The sequence below is a fragment of the Phascolarctos cinereus genome, unplaced genomic scaffold, assembly GCF_003287225.1.
Source record: "Phascolarctos cinereus isolate Bilbo 61053 unplaced genomic scaffold, phaCin_HiC Scaffold_7;HRSCAF=346, whole genome shotgun sequence".
Lineage (NCBI taxonomy): Eukaryota > Metazoa > Chordata > Mammalia > Diprotodontia > Phascolarctidae > Phascolarctos > Phascolarctos cinereus.
Window position 1 is genome coordinate 2,515,724 of NW_027556180.1, and position 23,709 is coordinate 2,539,432.

The window sequence follows — 23,709 nt, forward strand, 5'->3', positions numbered from 1 at the left end:
ATAAAGACGGTTTTGAACCCTGTCCAACCCTAGTGAGCTTCATTTTATTAGCCTTGGAGCCAGTAAGGCTTGGGTTTGAATCCTGCCTCAGTAAGAGCTGAGTTATTTAGTCTCTCTCCGTCTCAGTTTACTCCTCTGTAAAATAGGTTGACTAGCAACACCTACCTCGCCGTGCACTTACGAGCCTCACATTAAGATAGTGTATAGAATTGTTGTTGTGCAGTCGGTTTTCAGTCGTGTCGAACTCTTTGTGATCCCTTGTGGGGTTTTCTTGGCAGAGATACTAGAGTGGTTGGCCATTTCTTTCTCCAGCTCATTTGTGAGGAAAGTGAGGCAAACAGGGTGAAGCGACTCGCCCAGGGTCACTGCGCTAGTAAGTGTCTGAGGCTCGATTTGAACGTAGGCAGATGAGTCTTCCTGACTCTGGAGCCTGGTGCTCTGTGCACTGTGGCGCCCCCTAGCGGCCCAATGTGTAGAAAGCACATCGTAAAATTAAGAGAGTTCCATCAATATCGCCTGCTGTCATCCTTTCTTCCCTCCACACCCAATAGCCAGGGTCCCAGCCCCTCGGAGCTGGAAGGGACTCCACTTTGGCAGCCAGTGGTCATCCACCGTCTCTCCCTCTTCAGCATCTGGACAGCGCCCCGGATCGCAGAGCACAGACCCGTAGCTCGAAGGGTCCTCAGAGGTCATGGAGCCCATCTGAGAGCTGCGGTCACCTCCCCTCCGAGAGGTCAGGGATCCTGCCCACTAGGGTCACCTAGCAGGTGTCTGAGACAGGACGTGAACCCAAGTGTTTCTGCCCTCCAGCGCAGCACGCTGTCCATGCTGCCTTTCAGGTGCAGTGTGGGGGAGGGCTGCGAGGGGAGACCCACGGAAGAAAAAGGTCCCGGAGGAGCACTAAAGCACGACATCGTCCTCAAGCGTAGCTCCCCTCCTCTGCAGAGGTGGGGGGCTAAGGCTGCGGGACGCTGTGCATCATGGCAGGCTTTTTCAGGAGATGTTGCTTGGCTTTGCTGACCTTTCTCCCCTCTCCTCTGTTCTTCATTCTAAGGGGCACCTCTCTGGAAATGGGGAAGGATGCATTGGGAAATGCAGATTATGTAAAAACAACAGATATTCATAAAACAGCTTGTTTTAAGAAGAAAGAGAATGCTAGACACCTTGGGACTTGCCTAATATCACACAGGCGGAATTTGATCTGGGCGTCTGACCCCAAAGGCAATATCTTGCCCCTCATGGCACCACACTAACCCCATTCACTGGCTGACATCCAGCTGGGCTTTACTGGACGTTACCCTTGGTCCTGCCCTATGATGCCCAGCAAAGCAAGTCTGAGACCCCTCCCACTTGAGCACTCTTCACATTCTAGGAAAAGAAAATGCTCCTTGGAGACAGCGAGTGGGAGCCTGTTCTATGGCATCTCTGCTTTGGGATGGGCTGAATTCCTGGAACTTGCCTCTGAAAGCCAATGTGTCCCGGGATCGGGGAAAACATGGCTCCTTGTCAGATTCTCAGAGGGTGTCTGGAGCTACTGGGAGGTGCCCCTTGGCTTCCCCAAATTGGGGCTCCACAGACATCCTCTACCCCCAGCCCGTGTCCTCAGATTCCTCTCGGTCCTGCCCCTATCCTGCTATCTTTTTGGCAACCAGTGGAAACTGCCTATTCGCCAGATCCTGCCCCTAGTGTTTCTCTGCTGCCATCTGCTGAGTGAGGCAAACCTCACTGGTCCCTGAGTGTTATGTGTGTGGATTGATTGAAATGACTGAGGAAACACAGGTTTGAGTTTCCGGAACTATAGATTTATTAAGTAATGCCTGCCAATGGCTCAGTAAACTGGGGCCAGGTCTCCTCAGCTTGGCACAGGACCCTGAATACAGGGGGAGACAGATGTTTATGCATTAAAAGAAAGAATAGAAAGCCACATCCAGGATGAGGTAATCTGATTTCTAATTGGAATAAAGATTAGGGGCTCTCCACGTTGGGAGGGAGAAAATGAACAGGTGCAATTCCTGGCCATCAGAAAAAGAGGTGTTCCATCCCCCCAATTTCCATATTCCACAAAAGCAACATGGAGCCAATAAGTGATTGATCAGGCCACGGCCAGTTTTCAGATAAGCCACATGGCTTGCTTGAGATGTGTAACTGAGAGGAAAGCCCTTGCACCAGTCTGGACCAGCGTAACCCAGGTCCTTGGTGTAGGGTCTCTAAGCAGCAGGGAGGGGGGTCAAGCTCCCCAGTCGTGCAGGGCGAGGTTCAAACGATGCAATGAAATTGGCTCTCATTTCCTCTAACTGAATCCAGTTTTCTCACAGGACGGACATTGGACCAGACCTATAGCTGAAGAGAAGGGATTTGGGGCTAGCTCCTGAATTGAGTCCCAAGATGGAGTCAGTGTGGCTCACGCAGTCCCCACAATTCCTGCAGTTAACCTCCTGTGGCCCAGGCACTTGCCAGCAGTGGTCATCATTGGGTGGAGGCGACGGGCAGCGAAGCGTAGGTGCTTCTTAGGCAGACTTGTGCCGTTGGCCCCTAGCTCCTCAGAGCGCTGGCCCTACGCCTGGGTTAGCCAGCTGACCCAAGGAGATGGCGTGATACAGTGGCGATAGCACTAAGAGTCCTAGCACCCAAGGTCAGATCCGACATTGCTGCTTCCTCCTCTGCACTCTGTCCATATCATGGATGTTCATGAGCCTCAGAAAAGTAAGACCTTTGTCTGCCATGGGCCCCTTGGGCTTGCAGGCTGGCCAAGCTGTTGGACCCCATCCTTCTCAGAATCATGTTTTAAAAGGCATAAAATAAAACACAAAAGATTACAAAGGAAGCCAAGGGCAGATCATCATTTTCCCCATACAAATTCATGGATGCCCTCCCTGCCAAAAACTGATCCATAGACTCAGTGGTGGTCTATAGACTCCAGGATAAGAACTCCCAGATTAGATGATCCAAGGTCTCTTTGAGGCCCAAATCTACAATCTTCTGACCAAAGTTTGGCCTTTAGTTATGGGAATGGGCTACCAGGGAAGGTAGTGAGTCCCCCCCCCCAGGGCCAGTATTCAAGCAGTGACCATTTGTTGAAGATGGGCCGATTTCTTGCCAAATTGGAGTTGAAAGAGATGTCCTCTTAGGTCCCGTCCAGCTGTGGAAATCTGGGTTCTGGGGCACCTGGACTGCTGCTCTGGAAAGGCTCACCATGTGAGGGCCTGTTTCTGTACCCCTCTCTAGTCTTAGCTGAATTTCATGCTTTTCTCCAACAGACTAATTTCTCCTTTTCATTCCACAACACACAAGACAACAGACTTTTCTAAAGTGAAGGTGAGTTACCCATACATCTCACCCCTTTGCTAGGAAACCAATGAGCCTGTTTTAAAAATCCCATTACCAGTGTGGACATTGACTCTAGTCTCTTTTTCTCCTTGGTCTAAACTCAATAGATGAAGCTCCATCCATTTACAAGGGAAGTCCCAGTGTACAAAGTCCACCCACCAATGCAGAGCCACAGTGGCTCTGTGAGGGACCCTGAGAGGGAGCGACTTACCCAGGGTCGCACAGCCAGTGGGGGTCAGAGGCAGCTCAGGTCTCCCCAAGGTCTTTCCAAGGCTGGTCCTTTAGCCAATAGGCCATGCAGCCTCATGGTGCCAGTTGAGATGAGGTGTTATGGAGGGCAGATTGTGTGAGGACACTTTCTCATGTACGTTGAAGTATCCAAGTAAGAATGCGGGGGTAGGGATGGAAGGAAGAAAGCAGGTGAGGGGAAAAGCCCCTTGAGACAGGAGGGAGGATGACCGAGGTGGGGTGGGGGGACAATAGATGATGGTTTCAGTGAGAAGCTGAGAGGAGAGCAAATGATGGGCTCGCTGAGCTGGGGGGAAGGTGAGGAGCCTGCCTGCCCTGCGCCTTTCTTTGTGGGAGCCCTCAAGTGAAGCCTGGAAGAAGATGGCTGAAGTGCCTGGCTTGGAGCGTCATCTGCCGGGTGGGAGCCCATCGGCCCTGGGGTCTGCTGGTTGTAGAACCCAGCGGTCACCCAGCAGAAGAGAGGCCACCAGGTGCTTGCTGAAGTCTGGGCCCCTGAAGCCCAATGCCCCACTTGGGAAATTTCATCTGGAGGCCCAGACCTAACAGCGGGGTGAATAGACCTCAATCCAGCACTTTCTTAACTACTGTTTTTGCCCTAGGTGAAAATCGTCCTGGTTTTGGCTTTGCCTGTAGGCCACGGTAGGGATGGTTGGGGGCTCAGGCCAGGGGACTAGAATTCAGACCTGGCCCAAGGCTGTGGTTCTTCACTCCTCCCGTGTACCAGGAGGCTTTGGGGCTCTTCAGGCCTCTCTTGGTAAATTTAAAAACATCGGCCCTTCCCCCTCTTTCTGTCCTCCTTTCCCCCACTTCATCTCCCATCACTCAGGAATCAACCTCCTTCGTGGCGAACATTTTCAAGGGAAAAATTGTTGCGGACAACATGTTCCTCTTCCCTTCAGGTAGGACCTGGAGTGGCCCCCTGAGCCAAGTGCCCCAAGTGGCAGGACCTTAGAGGCCGGGGCAGGTTCTCTGTTCTCCCCTAGTTCTCAGTGAGGAACAGACTTCATTCCTGAAGACACTGTATGAGCCCTGCAACCGCTTTTTTGAGGTGAGTGCTACCCGGCACACCCAGGCTCTTTGCTCCCCAAGGAGGAAATTAGGGGGGCCTGGCTTCTACAGGGTGCTGAGTGAGTCATGGGCTTCAACAGCTGCTGTCCTAGACGTCCCTGCTCTGCCTGGCCAGGGGAGTGGGGAACGGCTAGTCTGATGGGACAGATGTAAGATGGCGGGCGGAGAGAGAAGGCCCAGGGCAGAGGCCCCTGGACTCATGAAGGGCAGCTAATATGAGGGGCCCATAGCACGGAGAGGGAAACTGAGACCCCCTGTGCTCTTTTTTCCCCCCTTTTTTAGGCAGTTGGGGTTAAGTGACTTGCCCAGGGTCACATAGCTAGTAAGTGTTATATGTCTGAGGTCAGATTTGAACTCAGCTTCTCCTGACTTCAGGGCCAGTGCTCTATCCACTGCACCACCTGGCTGCCCCCACTCCATGTGCTCTTAACCGTGATCAGGAGATGCAATAAAGCAATGCCCTTTGCTCTGTTGTTGAAACTGTTAAGTCACTTGTGAAAAGTGGGTCCAGCCTTGGGTTGGGCATCAGCATTCTCTAATACTAGGTAGGCTGAGCAAGCCGGCTGGGGGTGGGGGACGAGGCAGAGGAGGAAGGCAAGGTCAGGAGAAGACCATTCTCTGCTGATAGTGCCTCCCAGCTCTGCGGCAGCCGTATTCAGCCCATTTCACAGATGAGGTGGCTCCCAAAGCAAGGGGCTCCCAAGCTTCTGACTCTTCCACAGGGTTTATGGGGTGTCTCAGTCTCATCAACTATTTAAAATTGTATCTTTGAAGGAGGTTAATGATCCAAATTGGAATGACAAGAATGAAAAAGTCCAGGCAAAAACCCTACAAGGGCTCAAAGAGCTGAAAATGTTTGGGTTACAGGTGCCCGAAAACCTAGGAGGCTTGGGGCTCACAGACACCCAGGTGAGGGGGGAGAAGGGCATGTGGGAGGGGGACATGGGGCTGACAGACACCCGGGTGAGGGGGGAAAAGGGTATGGGCAGAGTAAGAATGCGGAGGCCTCCAAAGCAGCCATTTCTATTTTGGAGGCAGAGCCTCCGCTTAGGAGGGGAGCATGGGAGGGGAGCTCCCAGGCTTCAGGGTCCCACTGATTTGGAAGGTGCTTCCAGTTGTCAGTGTGCTCTGAGCCCTGAGGGTCCCAAATTTTGAGCTTGAGAAGCTCAGGGGTATGTGGTCCAACATTCTCACTTCTAGATGAGGAAGCTGAGGTGTAAAGAGGAAAAGGGCACCCCAAAGCCAAGCTGAAGCTTTCCCTGTGGTCCCCTTCCCTCTCCCCTCCCCCCAGCCAGGTGGGAGCCCCCCTTGTCCCCTCCCAGAGCAGGTGAGACAGAGTCTGAAAGGTTACACCCCCCTTCCCCCTCGGCCATGCTGGGGTCCACGCCCCATCTTCCTGGCGGAGTCCCGTAACATTTCTGTCGCCATCCCTGTCTGGCAGTATGCACGCATGGTGGAGATCCTGGGCTGGCATGACCTGGCCGTGGGCGTCACTCTTGGGGCCCATCAGTCCAGCAGCTTTAAGGGGATCCTGCTGTTTGGAGACAAGCATCAGAAAGAGAAATACCTGCCTGACCTGGCCTCTGGTGAGGAGCCTGCCCTCTCTTCTAGCCCAGTCCTCGCTCCCCTCGTCTCCTCCACGTCCAGAGGATCTCAGCCCAGCATTTGAGGCCTCTGCACTCTGGCCCCAACCTACTTTTCCAGCCTTTGCTCCCATTACTTGCCAAAGAGCTCCACACAAACACGCTTCACTCCCTCCAAGTGTTCCCCTTCACCTGTGCTTGCCTCCCTACTTGGAGCACTTATCCCCTCCTTCCTGCACGGTCTAGTCCTGTCCACGCTTCCTACGGGAAGCCCCACGACCACCCCAGTGGCCAGAAAGCCAGCCTCCCAGCCCCAAACTGCTGTACTAAGTCTGAGATCCCCAGCTAGAGTGTAAGCTCACTGAGGGCAGGAACCACACATATGCCCCACGGCACCTCCTGTGGCTCTTTGCACATAGTAAGGGCTCAGTAAAGCTTTGGTGAGTGGGGGGATAGCTGAGTGAGTGATGGCATGGACCTCAGGCACACCTTCAGGAATGCAGCCCTGATTGTCTAAGGTCCACTCAGTATTCCAGTCCAAGGCAAAGGTGGCCAAGCACCAGCCTTCAGGAGTGCCCCGAAGAAGCAGCCCGGCCTCTTGCCAAGCAGCTGCTGAGCCTTGACCAGCTGCCCTCCATGGTCTGGCCTTGGCTAACTCTCACCCCCAGCCAGCTCTTCATTCCCTGGGAGCATCTCCCTGGTTTACACATAGCCACAGGAAAAAGCTGGACGCTCCCTGCTGACCAGCCAGAGAGGCCAGCCCAAACTCCCAGAACGCATCAAGGCCTGTGGACCCACTGTACCCTCAGCCAAAGAGACAGCAATGGCCCTTTTGCTACTGATGGGCTGGTCCAGAACTCCCAAACACCTCCCTGGGATTCTTCAGCCTTGGAGACTGAAACACCAGGCGCCCCTAACACTTGAGGGCCCCTGGCTGCGTGGGCACACAACTCCCAAATGCCCAGAAGACCAGGGGGTTAGGGGGCTGAGAGGAGGCCCCCTTGGGCAGTAGCGGCCCCCCCCCCACTGTAGGCCAGTCCCTGGGCGGGGAAGCTCTGTACCTTCACAGGGTGAATACTGATCCCTCTCATCTGCGTATTGAAAGGGAGGTCTCTGGCGGCTTTCTGCCTGACGGAGCCAACCAGTGGCTCAGATGCAGCCTCCATCTGGACCATGGCTGAGGTCAGCCAGTGTGGGAAATTCTATACCCTGAATGGTAGCAAAATGTGGATCAGGTGAGGCCCCTTCAGAGGGCATCAGGGGCCTTTCAGGGCTGTCAGGGAGGTCACCGGTGCTTCGCGAGCAGGCTGGCAGAGAGGGGACGGACTTCTCCGGGTCAGGGCTCTTGGGGAGGCGGGGACCACAGAGGCCACGAGCCCATAGCCCTCAGTCTGAGGGAGAGGAAGCTGAAGGCGAGAGCAGGAAGGAACTCACCCAAACTCACACAGGAGAATCTGACCTCTCTGGGATCCTCATTCCTGCTCTTTCCTGCACTCCTAGCACAGTGGGTAGACTGCTGGGCCTGAAGACGGGAAGACCTGAGTTCAGATTTGGCCTCAGATGCCTATTAGATGTATGTCCCTGGGCAAGTCACTTAACTGCTGCTTGCCTCAGTTTACTCATCTGTAAAATGGGGATAACAGCCCCCACCTTTGCAGAATTTTGAGGCTCAAACAGGATAATACTTATAAAGTGCTTAGCACAATGCCTGGTATATAGTAAGCACTTAATAAATGCTTATCACCCCGTACTCCTGGGGACCCTCAGACTCCCAGTGACCTCACGCTGCCCCAAGCCCCCTGCAATGTACAGGGCCTTCCCCAGTATCATTTCCATGCTCCAGAATTGCTTATCTCCCTTTCCTCTTTCAGACCACGAGGTCAAAGCACCCATCCCTATAGTACAGATGATTTCAGAAGGGATGGACTGGACCAAGGCCCTATGATGCCTCCTAGAAGGAGGCACGAGCTAGCCCCCATGGAGGGATTTCAGGCACTGCAAGTGAAATGATTCCCCTCAGAGTCTCAGGGAGGCCCCCAGGGCAGCAGGCTCAGGGCCAGCTCCCCATCAGCAACCCCCATGTGTCCCCCCATCTGCCCCTACCTTCCCTAAACTGCCCTTGCCTGCCAAACTCCCTCATCTAGGACTCTACCTCAGAGCCCTCAGCTTCTGTGCTTGCGGAATCACTAAGTCATCCGCTGGGAATTGTTTTGGCCCGTATCTGTTGCCAGCCTGGCCCCTGGTTCCTTTACCCTGAGATCAGCTCTTCCCGTGGGCGCACTGGCAGGTCCAGGTGGGGCAAGAAGCAGCCTCGCAGAGCGTGGTGGGGAGTGTGTGTGTGGGGTAAAGCCTCTCTGAATGGCTGGCAGAGCGATGAGGTGGATGGGTCTAATGCGTGGGAAAGACAGCGCTCTGACTGCTTTAGCTAGCATTCTAAGAATGGTGCACAGGAGAAAGGAGGAGGAAAGTGGGGAGAGGAGGAGGAGGAAGAGAGAGGGGAGAAGGAGGGAGAAGAGAGAGGAGGAAGAGAGGGAAGAGGAAGAGGAGGAAGGGAGGGAGGAGGAAGGAGGAAGAGGAGGAGAGGGAAGAGAGGAAGAGAGAGAGAGAGAAGAGGAGAGGAAGAAGAAGAGGAAAAGGGGGAGAGGGGGAAAAGAGAGAAGAGGAAGAAGAGGAAGAGGAGGAAGAGAGTGGAGAGGAAGAGGAGGAAGAGAGAGAGGAGGAAGAGAGGAGGAAGAGAGAGAGAGAGAGGAGAGAGAGAGAGGAAAGAGAAGGAAGAGAGAGAGGAGGAAAAGGAGGAAGAGGAGGAAGAGAGGGGAGAGGAAGAAGAAGAGTACGTAAGGCTGACTGCAACAATATTCTTGCATCCAAGCAATGGCGGGGTAGCCGATGTCTTTACGGTATTTGCCAAGACAAAAGTGAAAGATGTGACCACAGGAGAAGAACATGGAAAAATCTCAGCCTTCATTGTAGAAAAAGAATTTGAGGGCGTGACCAGGTAGGACCATCCTCAGAATCCCCCGGTGTTGGCCTTCTCTCAGAGGCTGTGGTCTGCCTAGGCTAGCTCTGACGCATTTTAGAGATGTGTATGCCAGCGGAATGGGGCAGTCATATTTGGGGGACAGAATGGAGGCTTGTGAGGTAATGTCCTGCTTTTCTCTTTTCCATGAAAGTTGAGGAGATGAAGGTCTTCAGTCCATTGTATAGACAGAAAAACATTTGATTCTCCCTGAAATTACAGGAAGACGTCCATATAACCCACTTCCCCCACAGAGGCCCCTCTACATCGAACCCCATATCCCTGTCTTCTCTGCCTTTCCGTGGGGATGCTGGGGGTAGGAAGATCACACCAGAGGGAGAGCCTCACATACTGTAGAACAGAAGTGTTGAGCATGTTCTGTGGGGAGCTGAACAATCATTCCATCTATAATTATGGGGACAAAACAGGGTGAGCACGGACGGCCAAGAGCTCAGAACCTAGCTCAGACTCCAAGGGCCTTTGTTGGCCATTGGAAAATATGTGTGGGTCACTTAAACCTAAGGCTTTCCTGGCCTGGCAGCCCTTGGCATCAAGGCCCTGTGTCTAACCCAGGCCTGCACCCCATATGGGCTGCAGGCCGCCAAAGGATTTTAGGCGGCTGACAAACAGCGTAGAGGATGTAAAAGAAAGTAAAACTGGAACGCGTACTTTGTCCGTGCCCTGCTTAACCCACCTTCCAGTCACCGTTCTGCCCATCATGTAACTTGGCGGGTGGGTGCCCACTGCTCCCTCTCTCCTGTTGGTTACATGACCCACAGTAACCAACCATTGTCAGCTGGTCTCTAGTCTGAGGAATGAGAATCCTATCTTTTCTCTGCATTTTCAGTTGTTACTAAATGTAAACAGTAAGAAAACCTGAAAAATGTATTAAAACTTGTGCCACTTAGCAAAGTAATTTTTTTTAACATTAATGTGATTTCATGATAAGTAAAAATCTTAATAAGTGTAATTAATTGATATTAATTGAAATTCCCCTTTCTAAAAATATAGTTTATTTGCAAAATAGTTTAATCATTAATTATACCCTTACTTGGAAAGTGAGCCACTAAAAACCTGTCTGTGGCCCGAAGAAGTTTATCCCATTTTAATTTTGGCCCCCACCTACCTCCAAGTTGTGTGGGTCTAGTCAAACCCATACAATGAAATGGACCTGGAAAATTAGAGAAATCGTTGGATGGATGTAGACCACGAAAGGGAATCATTTAATCATTGAAAGAACTCTACCCTTCAGACTTGGAATTATGGGTTGTCTGTCTATACTCGTTAGCTAGACAAAATACCAGTCTCCCACTTTGTGCCATGTAGACACAATAATTGTGGAGGAATTATGGATAAATGGAGACAGAGGTCTTGTGGGGAAATAGTTACCGGGCTTGACAGGTTTGTAGGAGGGAAGAAGAGGGGAGAGAAGGGGTTAGCTTGGGGAAAATGTGTGCTTGTTTTTTCTCAGTGGCCCACCGGAGGAAAAGATGGGCATCAAGGCCTCCAGCACCACCTCAGTCTCCTTCGACAATGTGAATGTGCCCGCTGAAAACGTACTGGGGGGCTTTGGGAATGGCTTCAAGGTCACCATGAATGTCCTCAACAACAGCCGCTTTGGGACAGTCTCCACCCTGGCAGGCACCATGCGCAGAGTGATCGAGAAAGCAGTGAGCTGGTGGGCCGTCAGTCGTGAAGGTCCGGGCCAGTCAGGCACTGCTGGGAGGGAGTAGAAGTGCACCCCCCCCGGGGGACAATCGGGACATTAGCATGACATGTGAGGCATGGGAGTCAGAGCTGGACAGAACCTCAGAGGTCAGTGAGCACAGCCCTCCACTTTAAGAGGAGAAGGCAGAGGCTCAAGACGGAGCTGGAAGCGGAGCCTCAGTCCTCTGACTCCTCCTTAGGTCAATTCTGACAGCTGACATAAACAGGCTTGAAGGTAGACCCCTGAGTCATCTTGACTTGAGGGGAATGCTCACTGCTTCTGGACCCCAAGCCTGAAAACTGCAGCTGGGAGGATTCAAGTTTAGATGAAGGAAAGGGAGGGACCCTGAGGCCCTGTCATTGAAGGACCCACTGAAGGAAGTGGGAGTGTGTGGCCTGGAGAAGAGAAGAGTCGGGCACGGCAGCTGTTCCCATGTCTCCAAAGAGCTGCTGCCCAGAAAAGGAATTAGACTTCTCCTGCATGGCCTCCGAGGACCAGGAGCCACATTGGTGCTGCCCAGAAAAGGGACTAGGCTTCTCCTGCGTGGCCTCCGAGGACCAGGAGCCACGTTGGTGCTGCCCAGAAAAGGGACTAGGCTTCTCCTGCGTGGCCTCCGAGGACCAGGAGCCACGTTGGTGCTGCCCAGAAAAGGACTAGGCTTCTCCTGCGTGGCCTCCGAGGACCAGGAGCCACGTTGGTGCTGCCCAGAAAAGGGACTAGGCTTCTCCTGCGTGGCCTCCGAGGACCAGGAGCCACGTTGGTGCTGCCCAGAAAAGGGACTAGGCTTCTCCTGCGTGGCCTCCGAGGACCAGGAGCCACGTTGGTGCTGCCCAGAAAAGGGACTGGGCTTCTCCTGCGTGGCCTCCGAGGACCAGGAGCCACAGTGGTGCTGCCCAGAAAAGGGACTGGGCTTCTCCTGTGTGGCCTCCGAGGACCAGGAGCCACATTGGTGCTGCCCAGAAAAGGGACTAGACTTCTCCTGCACGGCTTCCGAGGACCAGAGGCCACGTTGGTACTACACAGAAAAGGGACTGGGCTCCTCCTGCATGGCCTCCAAGGACCAGGAGCCAAGTTGGAAAGCCACAAAGAGCTGAATTTAGGGTAATGGGAGGCGAAACTTCCTCTCTATGAGAACTGTGCCAGAGTGCAATGGGAGGCCTGAGGAAATGGTGGGCTCCCCATCCCTAGGGATCTTCCAGGGAAGGCTGGACGGCCTCTGGTCAGGTACACTAGAGATGGGGCTCCTTTGCCATTGGGCATCGGACTGGGGCCACCAAGATCCAAGCCAACTTGAACATTGTGATTCTATGAGTCACTGGGGCATGGGGTGGGGGCTCAAACTCTCGCACTGCTGCTCAGGCCAGTGGTCCACTCCACTGCCGGACGTGTCTCTCCTGCTCTGAGCTGGCAGACACACAGGTGGAAGACTCTCTGCCCTCTCCTTCCACTCACCCTTCACAGCCTCTGCTTTACCCCTCCTCAAGCCAATGTGGCGTAGAGATGTGAAGAGGCAGCACACCCAGCTCTGTCCCTGCGGGCGAGGGGCATGCCCTGTGACCATCTGGTGCTCAGCCGTACACTGGGCCGTGTAGCTAGGACTAGGAACCTTCAGGTGCTAACCCTCACTAGCTGTCACTGCTGGGGTAGCCACTGCTCCCTCAGCCTGGCTTCCTCTTCTGCAGAATGGGGGTGGTGATCCTTGCCCACCCTACTTTACAGGGGTGACCCTGGGGAAATCCCTTCACCCTGTTTGCCTCAGTTTCCTCATCTGTAAGATGAGCTGGAGAATGACATGGCAAACCACTCCAGTATCTTTGCCAAGAAGACCCCAAATGAGGTCAGGAAGAGTCAGATGCAACTGAAAATGACCGAACAACAGCTGTGTACAAGGCGCTAAGACTGAGCAATGGCATACCAGCACTTTAGAGAAAGAGGCTGCTCAGGGTGCGGTCCTACTGAGTGACTCCTTGGGCTTATTCATTTTTTAGTGGGTGGTGCCATGTGCCAATAGCCAGGAGACCCAGCCTCCTGGGCCTGCTAGAGCCACTTACCAGCTGGGTGACCCAGATCAGGTCCTCCATAAAGGTGGGATGATAATACTCTATTTCCCTGGCCCACAAAGTCCCTCCCTAAGTCCTAGGCATCACTCATTCTAGGTCCACATCGGCCAGGGGTGGCCAGGTCCCCCCAGCGACTCTCCCTCTAGGGTAATCGTCTCAGATAAATGCATGCCACCTGGAATACCCAGGGAGAGAGCTGCTCCTCGGACAGGCCACTCACTTCTTGGCCCCCAGCCTCTGAGGGGGCTCCCTTTCCTTATCCTCCCCTTTGCTCTCTCTCCTCGGATGCCAGGCTAACCATGCTGCCAAACAGAAACAGTTTGGAAAAGAAATCCGCAACTATGGGATCATCCAGGACAAGCTGGCCCACATGGCTATGTATCACTGTGTCACCGAGGTAAGAGCCCAAACAGCCACAGACACCGGGAGGTGGGGATATGTGGTTTTCACACCAAGAGATTTTTTTTTTAAAGAACGTGCATCCCAGGATATTTGATGGACTGACCGACTGAAAAAGGATTTATTAAGCACTTACTAACCAAGTGCTGGGGATACAAATGCAGAAGACACCCCTGCCTTCAAACAGTTTACATTCTAATGCTGTAAGACCCTCCAGAAAGGGGCAGGACCTGGAGGGGGCAAGGGCGTGGGGACAGGGTAGTCCAGCAGCACGCACTGTCTTCACAACTCTTTATTCCACTTCTATGATGTGCAGAACCCCGCCCCCCCCGACCTCACGGAGCTCTCACTTGAGATGGGGCGATGAGGCAGGGATGCAGATGGCTGGCCCAAGGCAGGAGGAGGGTGCCCAAGAGGAGTTGGCAAGGGCCATGGGAGGGTGGGTGCTTCTGACTGGGGGAGACCAGAATGGTTCCTGGAAGGGGCTTGAAGGATAGTTGGGGGTCTTTTGGTAGAGATTGCACAGAGAGGGTGGAGGGAAGGAGATGCCAGGGGGAGAGAAGAGCATGGATGGATGGAGACACAGAGGCAGCAAAGGAGGAATGTCTGAAGAACCCAGTCGGGTAGAGGAGAAGGTGACCAGAGCAGGTGAACCACACAGCCTCAAGGCACAGGAAGAGCTGTCCATGCACGTGCCCAGGGTTGGTCAGTGACCTCTAGAGGTCTGTAGAGAGCGGGGAAAGGTCATCCCGCTTTTCCAAAAAGGGAAGACACTACAGCTTACCACCTCTGGGTTAGGAAGCGTGACTGTGACACCCAGAATTCTAGAAGCTATTTTAAAGAGATGCTCCCCGAAAAGGAAGCAGCCATCACAGAGAGCAGACATGCCACACAAGCCTGGTGTCCTCCTTTGGCACGGTGACTAAGCAGATAGACCCAGGGGTGTGATGGCCGGAGCTCACCTCGACTCTCTCAAAGCACGCTGGTTGGGGGGATGAGATGCCCGGAAGGGTCATGAAGGGTAGCCATTGGCACCTTGATGTCAGCCTAGGACCAGGTCTAAAGAGGAGTGCCTCGGGTCTCCGCCATGTTTGACGTTTTTGTCCGTGATTTGGACACAGGCAAAGAGAGCGTGTGTAACAAACTTCAGCGACGCAAAATTTGGAGGGCAGCCAACAGTCTGAATTATGGGCAGGATCCAAAAGGTCTTCAACCGCTGGGCTAATGGGCCAAAGCTAATGAGATCAAACCAGTAAGGAGCAATGTAAAGCCTTTCACTTGGGCTCAAGAAGTTCACCTCTCAAGGCCAAGTTTGTGGAAGTATGTGCAGGTCAGCTGAAGAAGATCTGGGGGTCTGAATGAACTGCCAGTTCCGGATGATTCAGCAGAGCCCTCTGGCAGCCCCAAAAAGAAATTCAGTCCTGAGCTGCATTCAGAGGGACTGAGCTGCTAAGACCATGGAGATGACGTTCCTGCTGTCCTCAGCCCTCGAAAGTCAGACCTCATCAAGAGGACTGTGATCAATTCTGGGCACCATGGGGAAGCAGGATGTTGAGAAGCTGAGAATGCCCAGAGGAGGTGGCCAGGATGGGGAAAGGCCTGAAGCTTAGGCCCCATAGCAACGAAGTGATGAGCGGCTGAAGAAGAAAAGACTCAGGCCGGGATGGCCAGACCCAAAGGGCTGCCTGACCAGAAACAGGGAGGCCTCAGGGGCCCCAGAAGCTACCTCCATCACCACACTTCTGTGATCCCATCACACATTGGCCTTTTTTCCCCGGTGGCACAATCTGGCAAAAATGGGCACATCAGGCATAGCTCTTGACCGATGATGGAGGGAGATTGGGAGCCATAGCAAGCCTAGAGGTCCAACAGGGTGGCAGCCTCTGGAGGTCTAGCAGCAAGGGCTCTGCCCTGCTTCTGCTGCCTGACCTGAGAAATGCAGCATACACCAGCATGCCACGACCTGAGGCCGCAGGGCTGTGAACACATGGAATTAAGCGGCAAAGTGCTAGAAAGATGGAGAAAGAAACACAATCGCCCAGAAGCCGCAGCAAGCGCCTTTGCTTTCTCTTCCTTCTGCCTTTTTTCTTTGTGTACGCCCTCTGGGAGCGCCCTCCTCTGGCTACACCTCTGTCTCTGCTTCCCAGCCTGTCTCTCGCGTCTATCACTTCTGTCTCCACTTTCTGTCTCTCTTCTCCATCCCCAACTAGCTCTCTCCTTCTCCCGCCCTCTCCCTTTCATCTCTCACTTAAAACTCTTCCTCTCCCTTCCATCTCTCACTTAACTCTCTTCCTCTCTCTCTCTCTCTCTCTCTCTCTCTCTCTCTCTCTCTCTCTCTCTCTCTCTCTCTCTCTCTCTCCCTTCCTTCTCTTCTCTTCTCTTCTCTTCTCTTCTCTTCTCTTCTTCTCTTCTCTCTTTCTCTTCTCTTCTCTTCTCTTCTCTCTTTCTCTTCCCCCCTCTACTCCCCTTTCTCCCCTCCCTCTCCCTCCTTCTCTGTGTCTCTCTCATCTCCCCCCTCATCTGTTTCTGTCTCTCTCTCCCTCTCCTCCTCCTAACTACCTTACTTAATTGATTTTAAGTTGAAATACATCAGATTATCAGGTCCATCAGTTGGACTGAGGGTGCAGATCAAAGTACATGTTCTTTCTTTCCTTCCTTTCTCCCTTCCCTCCTCCATCTCTCCTTCCCTCCCCCTCCCTCCCTTCCTCCCTTCCTCCCTCCCTTCCTTCTTTCCTCCCTCCCTCCCTCCCTTCCTTCCTTCCTTCCTTCCTTCCTTCCTTCCTTCCTTCCTTCCTTCCTTCCTCTTCCTTCTTTTCCTCATCCTTCTCTTCCTCCCTCTGTCCTTCCTTTCCTCCCTCCCTCCCTCCCTCCCTTCTTTCCTTCCTCCCTCCCTCTTTCCTTCCCTCCCTCCCTCCTTTCCTTCCTTCTTTCTGTCTTTTTTTTTTGGAAGTGGCTAATGTGAGAATCTGTTGTGTATGACTCCATGTTTTTGTAGTGGGTTCTGTTTTTCTTACCTTCACCATGGGTAGGAGAGGTGGGGAGGAAGGAGAGAATCTGGAACTGAAAATAAAATTGAAAAAAAGAGAAATCTATTGGATTATATGTTGTGTTTCTCAAATACTGTTTCATATTCCATTTCCTTACCTTGGAAATCAGGTACCTTTAAAAAAAATCACTGGCTTTCTATTTATATGGACCTCAGTTTTTTTTCTCTGTGATTTAGTGTCACTAAACTTCTTTTTAAAAGTTCCCCAAGTCTTGCGCTAGACCTTTCCCAACTGTCATATTTGTCAGAGAGAAGTGAAGCCTTGGGACACAAGAGGGCCATGCTCTGGTCTGTGTAGGACTGTCCTTCAGGAAAGGGTCAGCCTTGTCCTGACTGGCTTCAGAGGGAACAACCAGCAGCAGCCAGAGGAGGTGTAGATAGGCAGACCTGGGCTCCAGAGAAGGGGACTGACTGCTGTCCCAAGAGGGGGCAGAGGGCCCCCCTCCCTGGAGGGCACCTTCAGGCCACAGTGGACCACCTTTCTCTGGGTCATGGTGGCCTCGAGGATTCTCAATGGGTCTGGGTTGGACCTGATGCCCTGAGACCCTGCCAAGATCTCAAGGTCTCAGAGTCAGAGCTTGCTTGGCACTTTACCACGCATTCATCAGCCCACAGTTGACACTCTGAGGCAAATGTGCTCTTCTCCCACAGTCAATGGCTTATATGATCAGTGGGAACATGGACATGAAAGTCTCAGATTTCCATCTGGAAGCAGCCATCAGCAAGATTTTTGCTTCTGTGAGTATATTTGCTCGTGATGGGCAGGACTCACTCTGTCACTGATGCTTTTTGTGGGCCATAGGGACTGCCAGGGAAACAAAGGCACGGCATCTCCCCTCAGAAGGGCCCTGTCCCATGGAGACCAGCCTACCTACAAGGCCCCTGCCCATCCACAGGCTCTCCTTACAGGGAGAGCCCAAGGCAGAGCAGCCATAGACCAAGGGCCTCTGAGGGAGAGAGCCCTGGGCTAGTCTGGGGTGCAAGGCCAGAGAAACGGGTCTAAGGACCACTGGTGCCCAGGAGGAGACTCAATCATGAGGTTTCAGGCTAATGGGTCAGAGGGAGGGATTCCCCCACTTAAGGAAAATCTCTTTTCCATTTTCCCACAAGGGGGACTGGATTTCCAGCAAGTCCCAGGATCTGGATTCAAATCCCGGATCTGTCACTTATTTCCTACATGACCTTGAGCAAATCATTTCACCTCCAGCCTCATGTTTGTCATCCAAAAGATGAGAGGGTTGGACCAGATGACCGGAGGCTTTGGAGGGTGACTTTGAGCTGGCAGATGTCTCAGTAGAGCTGCCAGCTCTACACTGACCTATAGACTGCGTTTGGAAAGGGCAGGATGACCCCTCCCTGCCCCCACCCCAGACAACCCGGCGGGGGTGGGGGGGTGTGGCTGGGAAGACCAGCCAGGGCCTTTTTCTAAGAGGGTCAGGCCGGAAGAGAGTCAGGGCAAAGCAGCCTCAGGGGCATGTGGGACTGGGAGGCTGAGCCCAGGGTGCAGGGGTGGGCAGAGGAAGTGGGCAGCTTGTCATGCCCTATCCATTGCAGCAGCGTCCAGGCTCATTGACCCCCGATGGACTTGTTTGTTTGCTCAGGAGGCCTCCTGGGAAGTCACCGATGAGTGCATTCAGATCCTTGGAGGAGCTGGCTACATGAAGGTGAAGCTCTGAACCCCTCTGCCAGCAGACACAGTGGCAGGGAAGGATGACTCCTTTGCTTTTCTGTACACACACACACACACACACACACACACACACACACACACACACACACGTGTGCCCAGGTGCACACGTCCATAGAGCCATACCGCAATCCACCATCCATCTTGGCTCACCAGCCCTCACAAGACAAGATGAGCAGACACAGAATTCTCTCTGGGTGTGTATACTCACTTGTGCATGCAGTTCACATGTGTGCATGTGTACACATGTGTGCTGGTACACATGTTATGTGTGCGAGGAGGTGACATGTCAGTGACCATCTTGGTGCTGCCTCAGAGGGCAGCATTGAGGACAAGCCCTGAGGGGCCAGGATGGCTGGGCTGGGAGGCCAGAGATCTCTAAGGCACTGGGCATAGCCCGCCTGGGGTAGGGCAGGTTTCATGTGGCCAAGGCCTGCTTGTCCTGCTTGGCCCCTGACAGCAGACACCGGAGGGGGCAGCTGCAAAGAAGCCAGGTTAGGCTCATGGAAGAGAACCCTTCCTTCCCACAAGAGCCCTAGAAAAGTGGACTGGGCTGGGGGGGAGGGGGGAGGGCACTGACTGGGAGCTATGGGGATGGACAACCCAGGGAGGTGGCCCAAGCTTCCACGAAGGGAAGGACCAGGAGTCAGGGCCCAGACATCAGGCCAAGGTCTGGTCTGCTGGGAAGCCAAGAAGGCCCCAAAGGAGGTGAGGTCGAGAGCCCCTGGGAAGGGAACTGGGTTCTCAAGCCACAAGCAAAGAACAGGGAGCGAGCAATTAGCTGTCCAGACTGAAGCTGGTCCCCAAAGAAGTCAGGAAGCTCCAGAATGGGGAGTGGCTAGAACCTCAGAGCAACAGGGAAGAGGACGTTGGGCCTCCAATGGCAGGCTGCCCTTGGCGCGACCCTGTCTGAAGGCTGGTGCCCAAATTCCCAGCCTGACAGCCTCCCCAGGGATTCTGCTGCTGCTGCTGCTGCTGCTGCTTCTGCTGCTTCCTAGAGAGAAGGCAGAAATCACAAAATGAGGTGATAACTTCCTGGAGAGGGGAGGGAGTCAGTGCTCAGAGCCCAAGCAGGGCCCACAAATGGTGGTTTCTCGTGGCACAACAGGGAAAGGCACTTGGCTAAAGAGCCGATTCCCCTCCCTCCACTGTCCCTCTGAGCCTGGGTCACTTGGCCACCTTTGGGAGGTGGGGAAAAGGTCCAGACCCAGGAGGAGGGGAATGGGCACCCCTTCCCCCAATCTGGGCTTCTCCAGGGCCCGGGCTGTGGCAATCAGAGGGGTCTCAGAAAGGCAGGGCAGGCCCACTCCTCTCTCTAAGATCCCCCTTTCTTCCCTCAGAAAGCCGGAGTAGAGTGCATCATGAGGGATCTTCGAATCTTCCGCATTCTCGAGGGTACCAATGACATCCTCCAGATATTCGTAGCTTTGGCAGGTCTGCAGGTAACTCGTGCTCTTGGCCCTCCCGGTCATTTCCTCAGTGTGCAAAGCTCCTGGGGTGAAGCGCCCCCTCCCCTAGAGGACCTGGAGGGTCCGTGTGAATGTGCACCTATCAAGGAGCATGTGTATGCTCTCACTGCGTGCCAGGCACGGGAGACCAAAGATGGGCAAAGATTTCAGAGGAGGCCCACATTCAAGGAGCTTGATTTCTGTTCCTGTTTTCATTACATCCATTAGCACGCGGGGGCCCAACTACAGGAGCTTCAACACACCTTGGAAGACCCCTTGAACAATTCTTCAGTCCTTTTCACTGAACTTGGCCTCAGAGCAAAACGGTAGGGCTGGCGCAGCTGGCACGGCTGGCACTAGTTTGCCACTGTCTCCATCCACCTGGCAGCTGGGTTTGGCAGAGATGGTGTGGAGTGGAAGGCACTCCCCTCTGCCTTTCAGGGGTCAGAGCCCACAGCACACACCTCAGACCCTGTGGAGGCAAGGACAAAAATGAGAGAAAAGGGCCCCTCTCTGCTCAGGGAAGACCTCGGGCCCTGGGGCTGGATACTATGGAACAGAAAACATCATGTAAGCCCTTTAAAAAGAGCTCATCCTCATGGGTGGCTGCTAGCTGTTAACATGTCACCCCACCCACTTAGCAAGCACCATACTGAGCCTGTCCTCATGTGGCTTACAGTCTAATGAAAGATGAATTCAATCCATAAAACATTTCTTAAGCCCTCACTATTTTCAATGCGTACTTGAGTGGTAGAGACCAGAGACAGAATAAGGCACAGTCCCCGTCCTCGCAGTCTCCCGGCTTGTAGGGGGAAGATGTTTACACACGGACAACTATAGTAGTTTTGTATCTGAGAGATCGGCACCATCTGCCTTGGGATAATAGAGGGTGGGAATCAACACACAATTCTGGGAAAGAATAGCTCAGTTTTTCCCATAAAAAATTAACTATTAAAATAATGGCATAAATTATTAACTAACCTCTAGTTAGTAATAAAATAATGGACAATTTCTAAGATTTAGAGAAATGCAAACCCCTGGACCTCTTCTTAGCTAAACTTCCACTAAACAAGTGTTTCTTAACCTAGAGCTGGCTTTCCACCTTCTGCTTCAAGGAGCCAGGGTGTCTCTAGCATGGATTCATCCTACCTTCCAGGCTCTATGCCCCCCTCCTCTGGCCTCACCCTCATCGCAGCTCTGCCTCCTCATCATGGGCACCCCTAGGAGGAGACCCATTTCAACCACTACTTATGAACCCTGGCTGAGGCAGGCCAAGCTCACCCTTTCCACTCCCTGCCCCTGGGCTGATTCAGGCTGGTTCCGCCTCAGTTAGACACTATAGAGTAGGTGAGACTTTAGGGAGCTGCTCTGCTATAGGAGACTCCAAGATCTGAGTTGGATCCTGAGAAGCTTCGGAGCCTGCCTTGATTTACCTGATGGAATTAATCTGGATGACCCATGACAGGAGCCTGCCAGAGCTGATTTAATCCTTGTTTTCTTCTTCCAGCATAATATGGATACCAACAGGCATTTCCCTGGATGGAGTGGTCAGTGGACACCTGTTGGACACTGCAGGCCTGGTAAGATTTTCTTTAGCCATGGGGCAGCTTCTGAACAAGATTGGGATCTTCCCAACCAGACCAGGAAAGCCTGGCAGGCCCATGTGGCTGACTGGAGCTAGATAACTCACCTGTATCACCCTTTCCACACCCCTGAATCTAAAGCCATCTCCTGAGCTCTGTCCAAGCTTTCCAAATGCATGCTAGCTGCTTCCTTGGTGACTTCTGCCCCTGCCATGGATCAGGCCAGGGATTGAGAGCCCTCCCCCACCGTTCCAAGGTCAGCCCCTCTAGAACACTGTCCCCTCCTGGCTAGCCTCTTCTCCAATCCTGAATTCTCCTCAACATCCATGTTGGTGTTTTGGAGGCCATCCGTGGAGGCTTGGCAGGGGAGACTCAGAGGAGGAGAAGATAAGGCTAGTTGTAAGCCCTGGCACACCGCCTCAGGGAAGGAGAATGCTGAGTCCAGCTTGGAATGCGCACTCACTTGTGCAGACATTCAAGGCCCACACAGTGCTTCCTCCATCCATTTCAGGTCATTGGTGTGGCCATCATGCCCCTGAATCTATTCCTCGGTTTTTACCACTCTCTACCATACTCTCTGGATTCTTTTTTCTTACACCACCCTTGCTTTAATATGCATTTGATCATGTTTAGGATTCATCTCCTTAATTAACACAGCAGTAATCCCTCTTTGCTCTGGGTGTGCAAAGCAAGCTCTAGGGTCTCTGTGAGACATGGGGGACAAGGACAGAGTTGGGCTAATGAGCCATGAAGACGACCTCTGGCTTGGTAGGAAGGCGCTGCCATCACCCAGTTGGAAGCCCAATTGCACTTGGGGAAGTGTGGGCTGGTACAGAGTCCCCCGCTTGGTCGTCAGGAGTCTACAGGCTTTCATCACTGAACAGTGATGGGGGAACCTGGAAACTTCATGGAGTAGAAGCTGCCTAGGAATATGGTGGTCAAGGCCCCCAGCTGGACTAATATAGATAATGCCCCCAGTGGGCTGCCATGTTCAGTGTCCTGAGAGGGCTTAGATGGACGGTGGCCCCGGAGGGCTAACACAGGGCAAGCTAAAGTGGATGGTGCATGGGCCATGAGAAATGGCAATGCTGCTCTTCCCCAGGTAGGGCCTCTTGGTTACTGTAAGAAAGACATCCCCTGTGTGGCCATCTTTCTCATACAAAACCTGTCCTGACAAACTGACATCCTTCCCTTTCCTCCTTTAAAGGTGACCAAATGTGTGGATCTACTTTCAGAAGCTGTTGAGCACCTGCTCTTAAAATTTGGCACCCAAGTGACCCGTACGTCCTCTCACTTTTGCATATTGCATTGCTAACCCTTGTTCTGGGTACAGTTCGGGCTCTGACAGTTCTTGAAACTTCAGAAAGATGATTTTTTGAAACAAAAAGGGCAAGGTATTCTCTTCCTGCTCTTCATACAACATTCACTGCCCCTTCTCTGCCTCCCCAAAGTCATAAACTTCTCTGGTCCCCAGAGCTCCAGTGGTGGGCCCTTCCCAGCCTTTCAGACCTACAGAGGTGGGGAGGAGGAAAAGAGAACAGGGAGGGAGAAGAAGGAGGGAGGAAGGGGGAGAAGGGAAAGGGGAGAAAGAGGGAGGGAGGGAGAGGAGAGAGGAGGGGGGAGGAAGAGGAAGAAGAAAGCAGGAAGGAGAGAAGAGGGAGGGGAGGGGAAGAGGAATAGAGGAGGAATGAGGAAAGAAAAGAAGAGGGAGGGAAAGAGAGGGAAGGAGAGGAGGGAGGAGGGGGGAGGAAGAGGGAGAAGAGAGCAGGGAAGAGGGAAGAGGGAGGGGAAAGGGAAGAGGGAGGGAGGGAGGGAGAAGAGAGAGGGAGGGGAAGGAAGGAGGAGGGAGGAGAGCAGAGCAGGAGAAAGGAGGGAGGAGGGAGGACAAAAGAGGGGGAGAGAGAAAAGGGAGGAGGGAGGAGTTGGAGGGCACCTGCGCCTGCTTTGCTCTCAGCAGGGCAGCCAAGCCCCTCTGGGTTCCCTTCCAGATCATCAGTTTCACTTGAAGAGGATCGCAGATGCTGCTATTGACATCTACGCCATGGGGGTCGTGCTTTCCAGGTACTGACGGAGGGGAGGGTGCGAGAGCTGAGGAGACTCACGGAGCAGCCACCCTCAGAATGGAGGCAGAGCCCCTCATATGCACAGACATGCGCATGCATGCACACGTACACACTCTCTCTCTCACACACACACCTCTTCCTGCCTTTGCACACACATGTACACACGCTCTCTCTCTCTCTCTCTCTCTCTCACACACACACACACACACACACCCCTCTTCCTCCCTTTGCACCCACATGGTGGTGAGGGCACGGTGTGGACACTGGGTAGGAAACAACAGTGTGGGGAATCCCGGCGGCTCAGCTCATTTTGCCCAGCATTGGCCGAGGCTTTTTCGTGTCTTCAGTACTCACTGGGAGACAGAGAACGACCCAATCGCTGCTTCCCTTGGGGAGCGGCCAATCCACTGCCCCTTTCGAGGAAGGGCCCGTGGGAACGCCCACTCCTGGGGGGACCCATTCTCGTGGGGCT

At 53.4% G+C, this 23,709-nt stretch overlaps 1 protein-coding gene across 1 annotated transcript in view; it reads left to right on the top strand.

Moving 5' to 3' along the window:
- Nucleotides 1–23,709, top strand: part of LOC110193114 (very long-chain specific acyl-CoA dehydrogenase, mitochondrial-like) — a 29,589-nt gene that overhangs the window by 220 nt on the left and 5,660 nt on the right. The window contains exons 2-20 of the mRNA XM_020964714.2: nucleotides 552–666; nucleotides 811–947; nucleotides 1,607–1,710; nucleotides 2,428–2,564; nucleotides 4,220–4,475; nucleotides 4,560–4,624; nucleotides 5,419–5,553; nucleotides 6,086–6,230; nucleotides 7,333–7,462; nucleotides 9,097–9,222; nucleotides 10,715–10,913; nucleotides 13,304–13,408; nucleotides 17,108–17,194; nucleotides 18,058–18,120; nucleotides 19,484–19,585; nucleotides 19,820–19,917; nucleotides 21,099–21,171; nucleotides 22,382–22,454; nucleotides 23,163–23,235. Coding sequence (XP_020820373.2) covers nucleotides 552–666; nucleotides 811–947; nucleotides 1,607–1,710; nucleotides 2,428–2,564; nucleotides 4,220–4,475; nucleotides 4,560–4,624; nucleotides 5,419–5,553; nucleotides 6,086–6,230; nucleotides 7,333–7,462; nucleotides 9,097–9,222; nucleotides 10,715–10,913; nucleotides 13,304–13,408; nucleotides 17,108–17,194; nucleotides 18,058–18,120; nucleotides 19,484–19,585; nucleotides 19,820–19,917; nucleotides 21,099–21,171; nucleotides 22,382–22,454; nucleotides 23,163–23,235 — 2,223 coding nt within the window. The remainder of the gene's footprint in view (nucleotides 1–551; nucleotides 667–810; nucleotides 948–1,606; nucleotides 1,711–2,427; nucleotides 2,565–4,219; nucleotides 4,476–4,559; nucleotides 4,625–5,418; nucleotides 5,554–6,085; nucleotides 6,231–7,332; nucleotides 7,463–9,096; nucleotides 9,223–10,714; nucleotides 10,914–13,303; nucleotides 13,409–17,107; nucleotides 17,195–18,057; nucleotides 18,121–19,483; nucleotides 19,586–19,819; nucleotides 19,918–21,098; nucleotides 21,172–22,381; nucleotides 22,455–23,162; nucleotides 23,236–23,709) is intronic.